The sequence below is a fragment of the Ambystoma mexicanum genome, chromosome 9, assembly GCF_040938575.1.
Source record: "Ambystoma mexicanum isolate Mex_15411 chromosome 9, UKY_AmexF1_1, whole genome shotgun sequence".
In the NCBI taxonomy this organism is placed as follows: Eukaryota; Metazoa; Chordata; class Amphibia; order Caudata; family Ambystomatidae; genus Ambystoma; species Ambystoma mexicanum.
Window position 1 is genome coordinate 1,425,893,182 of NC_090931.1, and position 17,832 is coordinate 1,425,911,013.

Below are 17,832 nucleotides of genomic sequence, written 5' to 3' on the forward strand. Positions count from 1 at the left end.
TGCAACGTCTCCTTGTGTCGCTCCTGTGGGACTAGGGTGGTGATTTGCCCATACCATTCGGCCAGACCTAAAGTTGGAACTCATTTAGGGAGCCTTCTCTGAAGTCCCTAAACCCTTTTACTGACCCTTAAGTACTGTACTTACTTGTTATAAGATTTCCTCTGGTACTCTCCTACAGTTGCCTGATCCTGTTCGGCCTACTGCTGGTGACTGGACCACCAGTGTCCCCCTTCTGCCTCAGAGAACACTCATGCCCCTGATTAGGGAAGGACTGCTAACGGAAAAGGCATCTCTGGAGGAACCCTTACAAGTAGGTACTTGATATTGCTGGTGTAGTTATTGAAACAGAATAAGTGTAATAGTTTACTACAAATAGGGTTTTACTCACCTTGAATAGAATATGGCCATTCTAAAAGTCTTTACACTTGGTTTACTTACCAGAAGTATTGAGTTGGTTTTGATAGTTGTTTATTACTTACAATAGTACTTACCTTTTTGAAGAATTCCCTTTGCCTGTGCGTATATAAAATAAACCATTATTTGTACATATATCAGTGTCTAAGTGTTTCTTTGGACCATATGTATGCTACTAGTTCTTTGTACCTTCCTACAGCCCTCTCTCCCTCCTAAAATAGGCCTGGATGCTCTTCCAAAGCTACCTCTATATTGATTGGTACAGGCCTGCACTAAGAGTTGGGAATTTCTGATTTGCCCAAGGATAGACTTACTTAAGTGGACTTTAGTAAAACTGTCCCAACACACTTGCAAATGAATGCACAAAAGGATATTCCTTTATCTTCATTAGATTTTAGTCACATGAACAGATTGTCCTTTTTGACGATCATATTTATAGAACGTCTGTCTCTTCCCTACACCAAAAGAGGTCCTCTCACTCACAACTTTGTTCCTCAAACACTGGAATATGCTCACCTCCTTTACCGTATTAACAGACCAGAAGAACGCAAATGATGCAATGCGATCTCCCTTCTACTCTTCAGCCTGAACAGGTTTTAGACCCTGCGTCAATCGATTTCAGGAGCCCACATGCATCATCATCTAGGCATAACAGTTCATGTATGGCTTTCATAACTTGAAAAATATTCCAGGGGTGGGGGCCTCAAAATGTATAGTCGGAGCACATTCCATTCTGCCCCACATGCCGAAATGCAGATCAAAAAGAGAAACTATTTTTGGACAGTGTTTACATACCACACTATATGTACTTTTTTAAAAAATTGCACTCTGCAGCTGTCTAAGGGCCTGGGATTGTTTTAAAAGGCACTCTTTGGTGACCTATTAACCTGTGGTCTCCCCTTTATCCTTCCCCATCGTTCTCTTAGCATGCTCCTGCCGATTCTGCGCCTCCACATTATGGTCTGTTCTCGCTCTTGCGCTTACTTATAATCTCTGCCAATCTCCCATCTCTTCTCTCTGTGCCCTCTGGTACTCTTCACTGGTCGCTTCATCCCAATTCTTCATTGTCCTCCCAAACACCACTCAGGGAGCTACTCTGTCTCCAATCCCACCCAGTCCAACCATATCTACTGTTCCACTTTATCTAGCCCAGCAACGACCTCCTCTACCTCTGCTCCCTATATTGATCTCCATTAAAAATCCTTTATCACAAATCATTTTGATTCCCCTCACCTAGAGCCACCTCCACGGTCCACCTATCCAAACTAGCCGCCCTACCCACCTTTACGGAATTCTGTGCTCAAGATTGGCCTGAGGCCAATTTGTAAATATTGGCCTCAGGCACACAATGTTTAAAAAATAGTACGTCTTCCAGTCCCTGTACCCGTTTTAGTCTCCTAATCTTACCCCTTCACCAACATTTCCAGGTCAATCAATCCAACAGGAACATTACCCTAGGACTGCTCGTGCTCTCTGTGGCCTCCTTTTGAAGTCGATTCTGTTCAAAAAGACACCCGGTTCTTGAATAAATCCAAATATATACCAAGAGCATCACTCCTCCACTCGCGCACCCCTTAGGTGCTGTGACTATATTTAGAGTTAAATTGGATGCTGCTGTCAGCATTGAAAATCTGGCCAACAATTACACCAATCTCAACAAAAGTCATTGTTGTCAATGTTAAGGCTGGTTTTAGTCACGTAAACTGTCAACACTAATAAGAACATGTGTTTAACTACTGCTAAACAAATGTGTATTTCTATGTGCACTTATAATAAAAAGCAACTATCAACCAGTTGAAATGTACACAAGCAACCTCAAAATGAGTGGTCAAGAGGTCAACAATGGACCCTGTGAGTGCACACAAATTGCTGCAACAGAGGGATTATTGACCCAGCCTTGCCTTAGGCAGACTGCTGAAAGTATTTCTAGTGAATTGACTGCAAGAAGAAAAAAGTTGTTTCTTTATTCTTACCATCTGGAAGGATTTGGCCGCAGGTTGCTGGGCAGTTTGATCCTTGAAGAGTTTTGCATTCTCCGCTAGGAATCTTCCACATCCAGGAATTACCATCAGCTGTGCCAGCCAACAAAACATGGGCACACGGATGCCACTCCATCCACTAAAAACACAGGTGGGATACTCAGAAAACCTCAGACATATGGATGCAAATATCCTTAACAGGAGTATATTTGTGGACAAATCTGCGAGCAAAGAGGATGGAACAGGGCACGACTCCCACTGCACAATGATGTGTTATTTATATAGCGCCTTTATCCAAAGCGCTTTACAGAGCACATATATATACATACAATATCATTCACCCGAAATTGGTTGGCAAAAAAAAGGGAGAAATCTAAAACATTACAGGGCGTCACAGAACCCTGTAGGGCCACAGGCAAAACTAAGAAATGAAAAAAACCTTGACATTACAGAAAATAAATCCAACATTTAGAAGAATTCAAATACCCCACCCCCAACACTTGCACAAGACATAATGGAAGGCAATCTGCACTAGCGAGATTCACACCAATGGTGCACAGGTTAAACTCCGCTTTCTTTAGAGGGGGCATGTTAGGCAAGATTGTATGTAGTAACCCTGTGGGAGACTACACCAGTCTTGTCCTCTTGGCAATAGGTAACCCAAGCTTTGGTATAGGCCTGTACTACACAAGTTGGTAGAGTGACCAAGCAACCAGGCTTATCTCGAGAGGTCAATGTGAGCAGTAGGGCTGTAAGAGATTCACAGTGAAAGATATTCAAATAACACTTATACACTCAAGGTTTCTTATTTATTAATTGAACAGTCAGTTTTAAAATAAGCCTTCTTTGGCAAGGGAGCAATATGCAACAATGAAATACACTTCAAAAATACACTTCTTCAATTCAGTTAAGTACGTAGATACCCTTTTGGGATGACGCAAAGACACTCTTCCTACACCCTCAGGTGACCAATTGCTAGGAACTGTGGACGTTAATGTATCACTTTTCACACTTAAAAGGTAATACTGAAGTTGTGGCAAAAAGGAAAGGGTTTTAGAAGGAAACCATGGTTAACAAGTTTCTAAAAACAGGTAAGCACTTTAGAATCCCCCATTGCAATATGGATTAACCCTTTCCCAGCTATACAAGTAAGGTATGTATGACTTTTTGAGGGATAGTTAAACACAGTCAGAGGGTAAGAAGAGTCTTCAGGGAGCCAGGACAGCCAATGTCAATTGAGCAAAGTCTAGGGAAGCAGAGGCACTTCTTGAAGATAGGCAAACGTCTTGCACAATGTCTAAACAGAGTTTTGTTGTAAAATAAATCACTGTTGGGCCACAAGCTGGGAGGCTTGTGAGCGGCAAAGCTCCATGCAACTGTTCAAAGGGCAGCCAATGCAAGTCTCCAGTGAGCTCAAGCATGCTACACACAAGAGGCAAGTACCCCTAGTTTCACAGTACCTCGAGTCTGAAGAAAAGGTTACAGCTGGCTTCTGTTACAGTTGTAGTTCCTGCAGATCCTGGTGTTCCTGGGCCTCGGTTGTGGGGACAAGAGGGAGGACGTCTGGGGACTCCTGCACTACGAGTTGAAGGTCGGCGGCAGCAATGGGCACATTTCAGATCAGCGGCACTTCGCGGTTTCAGCTACTCGTAACAGCACCACTGCGATTTTTTGACACCTTGTGGACTTTCCTTGCTTCTGGGGTCCAGTACTCTGTTGAGGTCGCTCAGGCTTGGTTAGTCCTGCTTCGAGGGAGTCTGGAAGATCTTACTGGAGCTCGGGTCCCGCTTAAAGGCAATGTGCTGGTCCTGGTGTTCCTGTACCCTGGCCCTCTGTTCCTGCAGCAACAAAGAAGTACAGCCAGCAGAGAGAGGGGTTCCAGGCAAGTTAGTCTTGGTTTTGATTGGTCCGATCAATCCAATGCGAGAAGTCGTCCTTTCCGGGCTTCTCTAGTCGATTTCAAAATTGGAGCTTCAGCACCGCAGCAGGGATTCACCAGGCAAACCAACGGTCCAGGAGGTGCAGCAAGCTTCTCTTCCAGTTTCTTTCTTTGGTTCCTTTGTCCAGTAGTCGACTCTGCCTTTCTTGCAAATGACCTTGCCTTTGATGCAATTCTCTCCAATACATTCGAAGCCTAGCTGTCACTCACACAGCAGGGTGGCTGTTCTTGGAGGACAACCAGCCGGCCAATCACCTTTGGGTGCATTCCTGTAGCCAAGGAGACTAAGCACAGGGAGTTTTGGTTATCTCCCTTGCTTCCTGCCCTGCCAGACACGCTGGAGCCAGAGGCGGGCTTCACCAGAGAATCCCGCCAAAGACAAAACCAACAAATGGCAAAAAAAGACGAGCAGGGCCATTTTGACCAAATGGGCACCCATGGGTACAACACTGCAGCTGCGAACGCAGCCTGCGTTAAAAACACAGAGTGGTAGGAAAATGTAAACCACTGCCACCAGCCGTTAATTGTAAAAAGTGTAGAAAGAGTAACATAAAAATGTTGCATGAGATGATAGACAAAGGGGATACTAACCAACCCCTCCAGCACCCTATTGTAAGATAATCTGTGCTAGGTCTATAACAGAAAAGTTTAAGTAAAGTCAATTTCACTTTACTACTTTTGGAAACAGTAGTTTATCCAAGAGAAGGTATTTAAACCTTGGCAGAAAGCCAAAGGACTTATCCGTGACACTGCACTGAGGGTGATGTGTGTCACAATGTAAAAAAGATGATGCCTATGGAGTTTGTCAGACTAAAACCAAAAGAAACAGTGATCAAATCAAATAAAAATGCACGAGGGAGTGAGAAAAAAGGTCTCACTCTCTCCAGGATAAAAATCAAAAGTCCAGCAAAAGAGCTGGGGTCCCTAAGGTAGAAGGGAATTAACACATTTCTGACATTTCTCCCTAACAGGGCATTCCCCTTAATTTGTCGATGGTGAAAGAAGAATGGGAGCGGCAACTGGGGAAAGATGGGAGGCCCTTTATGTAAAGAAACACATACACTAAAGTAGTAAAAGGGTAGGCCGTAGGTGACTTGCTACAATCCACTAGACACTAGGTAGTGCAACATACTCTGCCCAACCCCCAATCGTAATGCAGATATAAGACACCCCAGAATGTACCAGAAAATACACTGAATGCTACTGCATCAAAACACAAAGTAACCTAAAATGGATACAATTTGTCTGCAGAGGTGCTCTTCTTAGCACAAATACCCTGAAACAAAACGAACACATTCTCACCTCCAAGTCCCCAACTTCGAAGGACCAGACTTCCTGCTTGGTCTCAACATTCCACACCTTGAGCAAGCCACTCATGTCCCCCGTGGCCACCATGGTGGAATCGTGGCTGAAGACAGCACAGGTTACAGAGTCTTTGTGTCCTGAAGCCAGAAAATAAGCAGAAGGACAGCAGTTCAGAGGTGGCTACATTAGAAGATTGAAAATGAGCGTGCTGTATAGAGATATAGACCATAGGATGAGTAATTAATAGGGATATATTGCATCAGCACATTCAAAAGGACATGGGACAGGCAACGAGTGAAGCTCACGTTGCCTAGCAGATCACTCGGAACTCAAAGATCAAATTAACAAATGAGTAGATTGGTTCCAATCTATAACTGTATGCGGTTTATAACCAACCTTTGCACTGTTGTAGACCTGTAGCAGAGGGGTGGGCTAATGGAAGTATGAGTGACACCCAGACAACTGAATAAAACATTTGGAAAATAATGGGGTCCTGCCAGCATCCGCACATCCTATTGTCACTGTGGCAGTACTCAAAGGCTGTGCCAGGAGGAAAGCGACCCAGAAGCGGATGGCCCTTCTCTCCCAGGACCGTGCAGGCTCTCCGAGCTGAACAGACCCACACATCTTCACCACAGGATCCCAGGCAAGTGCACTTAATCCGTCTTCCCTCACTTGGAACGCTCCAGAGGCCTGTGCGGCCTCCATTCATGCGACATCGCAGGACTGAACTTCCTGATCCATCTTCCATGAACAGCTCCTCTCCGGTGCGCTTCCTTCAGCATTCCTTCACTGTCCACTCTTCTTGGAGGGGGGAGGAGGGAGGAGGATCTTGTCCCTTCCTCAGAAGGGCAATCCTGTGACTTAGGATTATGCGAATCCTTGAGTCAATGACAATTACAGACTGCAGGCACCTTGCTTCGCTTCTGGGGGGGGGGGTGCTCCCCACAGGCAGGGAATCACATGTTCAGATGCTGGATTGAGGAAGAAAGGCCATCTGATGCTGAGGAACGGTGCAGATGTCCAGTAGCAGATGGAGGTCCTTTAGCCAGGCAGCGCAGATGGGGACCTAATGATGCAGATTGGGTAAGGCTGGAGTTTCTCCAAGTCCCAGGGCTCATTCATGAAGTTGTAGTGATACTTTCTCTCCGCCATTCAGTGCTTCAGTCTTTTCACGATTTGCCATGCACAGACTTCTCTGAACAGAGCAGACTTGCTGGTCCTGTTGGGACAGGGGAAGAACGCTTGCGCAGCACACAGTCCCCTCTTGTCAGCTTTAGAAGATTGGAATCCCCAGGTCTGAGCACCATTTCCCTGCAAAAAGGCCATGTGGCAAAAAAGTTGCCGCAAAAAGGCATCAACACAGTGAACCTGCGGGGGGGGGGGGGGGGGAAATTGGGGACACCCCTCGCCCCCAAACCCCTGTTTTTAAATGTGTTCAGGTTGCCCTCAGTGCTTCAGTACTTGTCTCCGAGATTGACAAAGTTGAAGTAAAGTTCCTCTGATCTTAAAAGGCATGTTAGAAGCTGATCTTCCAATCACAAACATGCATCCTTTAAAACATTTGGCTGCCACCCAATCCATGGAGGTCAACATAATTAACGTTTCATGGGCTTATTCCCAGGCAAGTAAACGGGATGTGGATTAAACTTTGACTACGAGACGTCCCATTCAACTACTCATCAGATCTGTACCTAACTGCCCTGGCTTCAGGGCTACTGGGCTCCAGGTACCCAATGCTGTATATAGCCATCCATTTTCATTCACAAAAAGGCAAGTCAAGAAGAACTGTGGAAGTGCTCAGAGAGAAAGGCAAGAGTGCCAACTAGGCATTTGTGCCAAAGAATTGATTTGGGCGACTTGCCAGGCATCCTCACTGGCACGATTGTCCGGGGATTCAAAGAGTCAACTGGACCAGTTGTGTGTACTAGGAAAGCATGACTGAGGGGTGAGATTTATTTAGTCTCATCCACTTGCTTAACTCCCAACATTTAGGGGTCACTAGTCATACAGATACCAGCACAGGGAGAGCTTCCCGCCCGATCCTCCCAAGTTCCTCCCATCTAGGTAGCAACAGTACCCACCTTAAGCAGACTACTGCAGGGACACCATTTATACATATCCTAAAAAGGCTGGTGCAGTGTTAAGAGTTCTAATGCTTTTGAAAATTGCTCTATTGTGGCAACATTATTTTTACCACTACAATACTTTTTGGGGCGTCATAAATCACAGAGTTGCCAGTAGAAGTCCTGTTCTTGGATGCACAGCCTTTCTTAACAGTCTTTCTCCCTTCTCAGCTAGAAAGTGACCCTGTATGGTCATGTGCTTTCGTGGGCATCATGCAAAACGTCCCCATAGTGTGAGCTAGCTGGATCTGGGTAGAGCGGCTGTCTCGAGCCAATACCCATTCCGGTCAGTGTGAGGTCATGGTTGCTGACGGGCACGGGCTGTCTAACATTGCAGGTCCCTTATTGGTGGACTGAGGTCTTCCTGCCCAAGATTTCTAGATAGGAGAGCATACGGAGCAATTTGAGGTGCGAGCACTGGATTTTATCCAATGCTTAAGGACAACAGAACACTGCTGCACCCATCATTGGCCAAGACATCCAATGCACAGAGAAGGACTGCCTTCTCATTGACAGGGAAGAACTGGAAGAGGTTTCTCCCGTCTTTGGGTTGGTGGGCACAATCAGTCTCAAGTCCTACTCTCCTGTGCTTGCCTCTCGGAGCGTGGAAGGGTCACTGGGTCTGCACCATGCAGGGATTGTACCGCCACTGGGCATGGACACTGCCTAGCGCTGGGGCTGGAAAACCTTACAAGCATGTGGGGTCCTTGCCACCTTGCCAATGTTTTGCATTATGGAGAGGCCTGCCTAGGTACAGAGTCCAACTGTCCTGCTGCCCAGTGCCCGCTGACCATGTCCAGGGTCCCTGTAACTGCTACCTCCATCTGCTGCTTCTGTGGGATACTCCTGCATCTGTGAGAGGCCAAGTCAATCAGTCTTCACCCATTCAGGGGACCTGCTAGTGTCTGCCCAGACCGTTCAATGACCAGTCAGACTTGTGTTGTAGACCCAACAGTGTGCACAGTCGTCCCAAATGATCCCGTTACCAGCGACTGCGTTTGATTCTGGGTCCACACAGCTCGTTTGTCTACATGTCCTTAGGCCCCCTGAAGAAAACCGTTGGACGTGAAATCTACTTTAGCAGCCATCTTTGCCTTACCATAGGCAGAGGAGCATGGGCATAGGAGTCACACTGGGCGCACTGAACTGCAGGGCTGCCATTTTCTTTGTAGGAAAACCTACAAGTGTTGACCCAACTCTAAAGGCTACTGCTTTTCAAGCCCATTATTGCTCTATGAAATGAAATGGCCGTGGAAGTCTAAAAACAGTGATTGCAATTGGAATTCATGGGACAGGAGCTGGGAGTAGCTCCTGGGTGTCTGGATTTTTTTTATCAGACATGGGGTTTCTCGTGGCAAACCAGGAGCTTTTTAGTCCATCCTCAGGAATAAAGTGCCTGTAAAATGGCATAACTCGCTTTATTTTGGCTGTGACATGTTCCTTCCTTGAACCCCTCTTTCTAATGCAGTGTTGCCTTGTCTGGTACTCTATTGCGGTCTGTGCTGCTGAATCCTGTATGCGGATACTTCATAATTCTGCCACTTGCTGCATTCATCTCTGTTCCCGTCACAACATTATCTCTGCTGCCAGCTCTTTTTCTGTGATTCAACCCTGCTCATACTCCTCTCTGCTGCTCCTGCAGAATGAGGGCAACAATATAGCATGTAGCACATCTAACTTCCAAATGAGTACATAGGACCATTCCTGCTTTATAGGTCCTGTAGCGGTTTACTATTGCAGATTTCATGCAAATTCCTAAAAACACCAGTTGATGTCAGATAGGCAGAATTGTAGGTCACCAGTTGGCTTGGAGACCCAAAAGTAGCTGCAGGTTCTTCTGGGTTCTACCCAGGACCTAACAGCTCCCAGCAATTTCAAACTCTGAACCATAAAGTCCTGTTAGAATAAACACATTATGCAACATAAATAATAAGAGTCGACTACAAGTGACCCTGTTGAACGTTGCTGTAGGATAGGGCTTTGACTGCTTACATTTAGTTAGGAGTTGGGGGTGCCTCCCCCAACTTTAATGTGGTGTAACCAATTTGGTTACCAAACTGAGAAATGTGTATGTGTTGGTATTGCTTTGGTAAGTATGTAGAATACTTAAGTGTGCTGTCTACTAAATACATCTGTGTGGACGTTTTAGCACTTGTCACTATCGTTTTCTTCATTGTACTTTGCCGCAAAACCCCCTGATCTATGTCCAAGCCTTCATGTTCAACCTCGTTACCAAGTGAGGATTTGGTTAGGAATTTGTGTGAAAAAACTTTGCAGGCCAGCACAGTTGGCTTCCAACGACGTTACACAAGTAGTGGCTTTGAACATTCCAGCGGAGAGGCTTGTGGACACTGCTAGGGAGATTTTCCAAAGCGCTATGTGAAGAGTAAGGAAAGAATGCCCCACACCTAGGTCGAAGGCCCTTGCCCTAGGTACCAGACTCCCTTAGGAGTAAACGTGGCAGGGCAGTCAAGGCTGTATTCCTAGGAGGGGAGCAGAGCTTTAAAAAAGGTACAGTGCAAACTAGAATAGCATTTATTTATTTAGCCATTTATGTAGCGCTTCAAACGCAAACAATATAGAGATCTAGAAACATATTTATAACACAGGCTTTATGGGAGACGAAAATGCACTTTGTAACCAGTAAAACATTTGACAGGAAATGGAGGAGTTCAGGGCAGTGAATTCCACAGGAGCCCGTCAAGCATTTAAAAGGTGCAGTCCTTTGAGTCCCAAAACAAGCGTTTAGGGTTTTAAAACGAAAATCTCCAGTGTTATTAAACAGTTTAAATTCAAATAGGAAAGCTTTATAGCAAAACTGAGCTTTCAGGATTAGGAAAACAGCACACGCTCAATACAAGCCAGTGGGCCAAAAACAACAGGGAGGCCTTGCAGTTATACAAGTAAGAGAAGATGAGGAAGTTTCCAGAGTCAGAACAACTTACTGTTCCACAAAGGAGGTATAGGGTGTGCAAGCAACTACCACCGTGCAGGGAGGAGAATGAATGACCCAAGAGCCCTGGGTGACCTGCAAACCTGATGCTAGGGCATGGTGCCAAACCCATAGCTGAAAACATAGTCTCAGCAGAACAGCAGTGCTGTGATGCTCCAGCGGTCCAAAGGCGGTACAGCCTCGGAGTGCCAAAAACTGATGCCTGCTGCGTTGGCTGGTGGCATGTCACAGATTCTACTCATTTTCCAGTACTTGATGTTAGTCTGTCTCCAATGACAAGAAGAGCAACAGTAATCTTTTCTGGCAGCAACAAGTTCCGGTGGTAACAAAGCATGTCCCCTTGGGCCAAGAGCTGGATTGTACACTGCCCAGCTCTATTTTTCCCTCGGTTGCAGACACTTGGACTTCCCTGGAGTAATTATTTCACTGGCTGCAGGATGAGCTAAAAGCAATTGCTAAAGGTGTGGTTCAGATTCCTCCCCTACCCCCCGCCCCACCATCTTATTGGACTTTTGTGAGCTGTATGCACATTCAGAAACCACGCAATCAGGGATAATCCTGACATTCAAATTTAGCCAGGCTTTTCCGAGGCCAAACACAGGCTGCAGCTTTGGCAGAGAATCCCAGATACTCCTCTGGTTATGGCCACTCTGAGCGCCCATCCTCGATTCTCAGGAAGCCTGTGACCTTCTAGAGTTATATGCTGGTTTCCATGAGCACGAGGTGCACAAAGCCAAGATGGGGCCCTACTGGATTTGGACAGCAAGGTTTCCAGATCAGGGAGGCCTACAGAGAACGAGCCTTGGTTTCCCCGAGATAGGCAAAATAGCTGGAGCCATTTAAAAATACACCAAGAGCTGTCCCCAGCCAGTACGATACACAGCTAGGGGGACAGAAGACTTGAAGACGCAGGGGACTAGAACAGGGCATGTATGAGGCATCCTCCCCTTGCCCTGTGAGTCGGAACAATCCAGAGGGAGCGAAATACAGAAAACAACAAATCAAGGCTGCTCTAGGTTGGTCAACATGTAGGCCAATCAGAAGACACCAGGGAACCCCCAATGACCCCAGGAGGCACATTACACAGGGTATCATCTTTAGTGAGGCCGGTCATGAAAAGTCCCTATGAGAAAAGATTGTGAACCATTCACGAAAAAGCAAAAAAAGACCAGCATGAAACACTTGTGTATAGGCGCGTTACAAATGCCTTATCATATCATGTCAGAGTCCCAGTTCAGGACTCGGCTCAATACGTGGTCTAACCCAACACCCTCATCTACTCTGCTTCAAGCAGGCAGATGAGAGTGCATAGGCATGCTCATCGGTAGCAGAGGATGAGATTCCTGCGTCTCAACATGCATAGTACTCATTGGGGAGGCAAGCAGCCTGTACCTGCTGCAGTTTACGGGCATGCGCAGAGCTTTCTGAGACAGGGCTTAGGAAACGTATACAAATAAATAAAAACAACTGAACAGTTTGGAGTGAGGCAGGCAATTTACCACTTGGTGTGAGGTTTGTGTTAGACGTTAATACCAAAACAAAAACCTTGCTGGGCACAGCCCAAGTAGCATGGCTAAAAGGACACTCCTAAGGTAGGACGCATTTTAAAAAATATAATGCTTAAACACCAACATGTGCATTTGCCATTGGTTCCAAGTCACCAACGTTATTGACGGCATTAATTTCTGGGAGTCTTGGCAAACATCTGCCCATTCATCACCTGCTTCATTAGCCCTGCTTCCTACAGCTAAAGCTGTTTCAACCGGAGCAGACTGGTACTCAAATCTGCACGACAATCATACTTCCCTCACCTCCCAATATGTAACCTTCATACCTTCTTCGGAGTATTGGTCATAAACACATCGCCCAGTGCACCACTGTCGTGACGATGCAACTACAGGCTTTGTTGAGGCTAACCACTGTATGGGAGACAGACCATCAGACTTGTGCCCAGGACAGGGCACAGTGACAGCATTATTAAAGGTCAGTGTTGGTTTCTGTGGAGCACTGAAACGCCAGGGCGTGTTCCTGATCATGCTGGACCAGTCTATGGAATTTGATAGCCCGGACCTGGGGACTGTGCTTCACAGATCCCTTCTGGTCAAAAGGTGTCAGATTTACAGAGTTTACCTGATTGAAAAGGAAGGATCCCATGCCAGCATCTGGCAGGATTGGTGACAAAGCCTACTCTTGTTCAGGGTACATCGGGTCTTGACCTTGCACCCCCACCCCCTTTCATTTAAAAACTACACCAAGACCTTCCATGCAGTTTTAAAGAGGGGCACCACTTCAATGCAGACTAGTCCCAGGGATTTTTCAAACAGACAGGGGACGCAACCCAAGAAAACTACCAAAGTGAATGAGCTCTTTTTAGCTAAATGAAGAACTGGATGTTGAGGTTTATGTTTATTAGGTTTATATAGTGCTTTAATCCAAAGCACTTCACAGTATAACAAGGTACAATAAAGAAAGAAGCATATATACAATCATGAAGCAAACCAGTGAGACAATATGTAGAACAATTTACTTAGGTGGAGGGGTAGAGGGAAGGGAGGAGGGAAAAGTAGGGGAGGTAGGTATGGAAGGTAACAAGTAACTGATTTGAGATCAATGGGTGCGAGGGGAAGGGGGGGGAGGAGATAGGAAGGGAAGAGGGGAGCTGGAGAGGGGAGAAGGTAGGGAAGGAAAGTCAGAGGGGGAGTGGAGGAGAAGGGCTACTAAGGAGGTGCGGAAGGATGAGTAGGGATTGAGGTAAGGAGTTCCAATGTAGGGGGGCCAAGAGCTGAAAGGAACGGAAGTGTGAGGAGGTGCATGGTGTACAGCGAGTAAGCGGTCAGCCGAGCGGAGAGAGCGGGAGGGAGTGTAGAATGAGAGGAGAGAAGAGATGGGGTCGGGGGGCAAGTTCATGGAGGGATTTGAAGACTATACAGAGGAATTGAAATTTTAGTTGTGAGAGGAAGGGGAGCCAGCCCAGCTGAGAGAGCGAGGTGGAAATTGAATCGTGGGGACCTAGGAGACCTAGTACGAATAGAGGAGTGGTAGATGGATATTAGGGGGGGGGCAGATGAGAGAAAGGGAGTCCAAAGAGAAGAGAAGAGCAGTAGAAGAGGCGGGAGAAGATTAAGAATTTAGAAGCAACGTTAAGTGGTTGAGTCAGAACAGCAATTGGCCATCCTCAGCACTTGCAGTAACACTAAGAAATGTAAAAGTTATTTTTAATGGGGGTTGTACACTGTGCCAGCTCACCACCATAGTAATCCCAAAGCTCATAATCTAGCATGGGTTAAGGTGCATTGAGACAGCAGGATCTTAGTTTGTGTAGGAAGAACGGACTAGAAAAAATGGTGGGATATATTAAGCAAAATATGGTGCAGAGCATGAGAAGTCCGCAGGCTCCTTGTCTCTTCCCATTCTGCCCAAAGTCAAAACACTGAGTGTTAAAATTGGATTCCCAGCCAGACATGAACACTTAGCTCAACAGCTTAGTGAGTGAGAGTGCCCCCAGTCACTGAATCCAGCATCCACCCATATAGACAGGAATCTCAGAACGGCACCAACAAAGAAATTGTGGGAGTTGAAGATTAGGGCCACTCTTTGTGCTTGGGTGCCACAAGACACCGATTTATAAAATTCAGATGCTAAATAATGTGGTGAACAGTCACCAATGCCCGCCTTGGACCAAGTCACCCTTTTTCTGCACGGCGCCACAGAAAAGGGGGGACTTGGACCGTTAGCTTTAGATTCAGGCTAAGTGTACATTCAAAGAGGCGATTAACACACTTCTGTCATTATAAAAAAATCCCCCATTGTAGGTTCACTTCCTACAAATAAAGTAGGACCTCAAATATTTTCAAGCCGAGATGTAATAGATCTACTGAGGATGGGAAAAGCAGGTCTGCCCAGCAAGCCCAGATTTGGAATCCTTGGTCCTTTGGTCGCCTTGGACATCTGAAACTTGTTGCAGTACAAACTGAAAAACTTTATTTTTCCATGGACATCTAGTAATATGATTCAGACTGGCTTCTGTTCATTTGATGGCGCTTGTAAACACGTTTAGCTCTTAAATTACCTAGAGAACGTAGCGCTACATATGTTCAACACAACAGCTCTTATCCACTTTATGAAGCACTTAAATACAGAACTGTGTCCGGCCCAAGCTAATGGAAATTCCTCAAATTAACTTTAAGGACAATAAAGGCTACATACTTAATCTTCCATTATATACTAAGGATATGACATTTACTTTCCTCCTCCAAGCCATTAAATAACTCTGTTACACATTATCTGGTCCTCAAGATGTTTCTGACTTCAACTCCCATGTTTCCAAGCCTGCAATGTCAATGCTGGAGGATCATAGGAGCTGTAGCAAAGATAACATGGCAGGCCACAGGTGTAACCATGCACAAACACAAGTGTTTCAGCAGGAATTCTCTTAGCAACTAAGAGGTCAAGGAGAGCCCTGATAAGGGACAATTAATCAATACACTTCGATAACTGAATTTCTAATATTCTTTTCGTTTAGTGTAAAAACCTGCAGTGACATTTGAGCAATTCTGCAACGAAACAGCATTTGTTCCTTCAATGCAGCAGAACATTGCTGCTTGCCCCGGACGCATTGTTAGGGGAGTTTAACTAAAGTCCACTTGAGGTAAGACTTCATAAAACTATCCCTCGCATACAGGTCCCCAGCTCCTAGTACAAGTCTGTACTACCCAAAGGATCTTGGTAGAATGGCAGAGCAGCCAGGCCTATCAAAGGAGGAAGCTGTGAGCTGTAGGTAAGTACACTGAACCCAGAAAATACAAGAGTCCAAAGAAATCCTTACACAATAAGTGTTAAATTATAAATATACATTTATTCCTATTTACAAGGAAGGTAGTTAAATACTTATTTCACTAACCAACACACAGGAATTCTTAATAATACTTATCAGGTGATTACTTCAATAGTAGTTGCTTGCTATTACAATTGTTACATTGACACTAATGACAGTTCTACCGCATTATCGGTACTACCGTGCACTCACGTTACTTTACCGATAAACAGTAAATTGTATTTATTCAGCAAAACCACATCAGATAAGTCTTTTATAAGGGAAAAGGTTAGTTATACACACAGCAGCAAATCAGATCTTATAATGCTTTTGAAGTCCAATCCCTAACTATACAAAAGTCAGGGTAGGAGTGAAGCTAAAGTCTTACGAAGTAGCAGAATAAGCATAGACCCTCAGGATACTTTCAGGTCACTAGAATAAGATACTCAATGATAGAACACAAGTTAGGCAGACCCTGTAAAAGGACTTCCTAAAGGGACACAAGCTGGCAGGCCTGGGTCAGAGGTAGGGTGGCCACCCGGACACCTCTTCACGCACAGGAGCGACTCTGCGGCTTAAGGTAAGTTCTACCTTTACCCCCACAGTACCTTCGGTTAGAAGACGTAAAACTTAACTGGGCTCTCCTCTGTACAGCAGCAACGGATCCAGTCTTTCCTCGGTCTTGTGACGAAAGGAAGGACTCTGAATGGAATGGTCTCAGCAGCATTCTTGAGACAGGACCCTGGACATGGATTGCTTCCCTATCCTTGGTCAGTCAGTGGTTTTGGCACCTTTTTATCAGCTCCAACAAACAGTATTCGCCCAGTCAATCTTCATCACTTCTCAAGTCCTGCACTCTGGTGAGGGGACTAAGACGAGTGGGATCGTGCCTCTGGAGGTCCAACTGGAGCTCAAATTTCTGGATGGATTCGGCCTTGCAAAGACATTGCACTGCAGATAGGTCAAAGGTCTTCTGGTATTCACAGTCTGCAGCTCTGGAGAGAGACAGCACCTCGGGAGATGGCTCGATTTGTAGTTCATCTCAGGGCTGGTTGGCCCCACTTGTCAAAGGGAAGAAGTCTTCCTTTTCCGAGCTCCTCTGTCGATCAGAAAACGCGGTCATGATAGCAGTGGTGGCTTCACAGTTACTGGAAGAGTCTTAAGGCATCTCTGGTTGTCTTCAGCTTCGGATCTTCTGTTTCACTGGTCGACTTGCCTTTCAACTAAGGAACCTCACCATTTATTTAGTTTTCCCACTCGCTCCTCTGCAAATTCTCTCAGAATTTTACAGAAAGGTGCAGGTGGCTGTCCAATTAGGACAGCCAGCCGCTAAGTGGGAACTGGTTCCATTCCGGCACTCTGGAAGAAAAAGGGCAGGGGAGTGTAAAACTCCTCCCCCACTTCCTGCCTTCGTAGAGACACTGGAGCCTAGACAGAGACCCACAGACACAGAAACACAGAGACAACCCCACCCCCCTCCCAGAATGGTAGAAGGGCAATGTACAACCACGATAGAAATGGCGAAAAAAGAAAGAAGCCCCCTTGGGTGTCCCTATTGTGCATTAGAGGGGCTATAGACATAGCCTGCAGTAGAAAAAAAATAACAATAGTTGGTAGAACACGTCCACTGACAACAGCCATAACTAGGAGGTTGTCTATGTGACTAGAAAGTCACAGGGGCAGAGAGAAGGGGTATACTAAGTATTCCCTTGGCACTCCACATAAGGTGTGTGTGCCAGTCTCTCAGAAAATAAGGTTTTAGGAGAGATACTAAGTATCTCTCTATCCTTAAGAACTCTAGGATATAGAAAAAGAAATCTGTAAGGGGGACGCAAAGGGTTTCCAGCAACACTGCTCATAGGGAGCTGTGTGCTACAATAGTAAAATATGGATGCCTTAAAGAGAAATAGAGGAGAGTAGACTAGAAAAGAGTTTCAAAAGACAGATCCCATAAGAATGAAAGAGTGGAAAAAGTCTCCACTCATTCAGGATTTCAGGAAAAGGTCAAGAAGTCCAGCAACAGGTTCTGGGGGTCTCACTAGGAGAGGAGATGAAGCATAACCATGATACATTTACCTAACATGGCACTTTTAGTTAAACCATCCTGCACCTTTGCCCTGGTATTCTTGTTCTAGTTCCCCCCTCGCGCCCCCACCCCAACAAAGTTAAAGGAGGTTGGTTGAACTTCACATATGATTTGTGTTCCATGTTAGAACATAGGTGATCCTATTGTACATAACAGACTGAATACAGTCTGCGGTAACAAAATAACAATAGTTGTTAGAACACGTCTACTGCTACCA

General features: G+C 45.6%; 1 protein-coding gene across 1 annotated transcript in view; it reads right to left on the reverse strand.

Annotated features, from left to right (window-relative positions):
- Positions 1–17,832, reverse strand: part of AAMP (angio associated migratory cell protein) — a 145,443-nt gene that overhangs the window by 54,808 nt on the left and 72,803 nt on the right. The window contains exons 4-5 of the mRNA XM_069616827.1: positions 5,635–5,774; positions 2,388–2,532 (exon numbers count right to left, since the gene is read on the reverse strand). Coding sequence (XP_069472928.1) covers positions 2,388–2,532; positions 5,635–5,774 — 285 coding nt within the window. The remainder of the gene's footprint in view (positions 1–2,387; positions 2,533–5,634; positions 5,775–17,832) is intronic.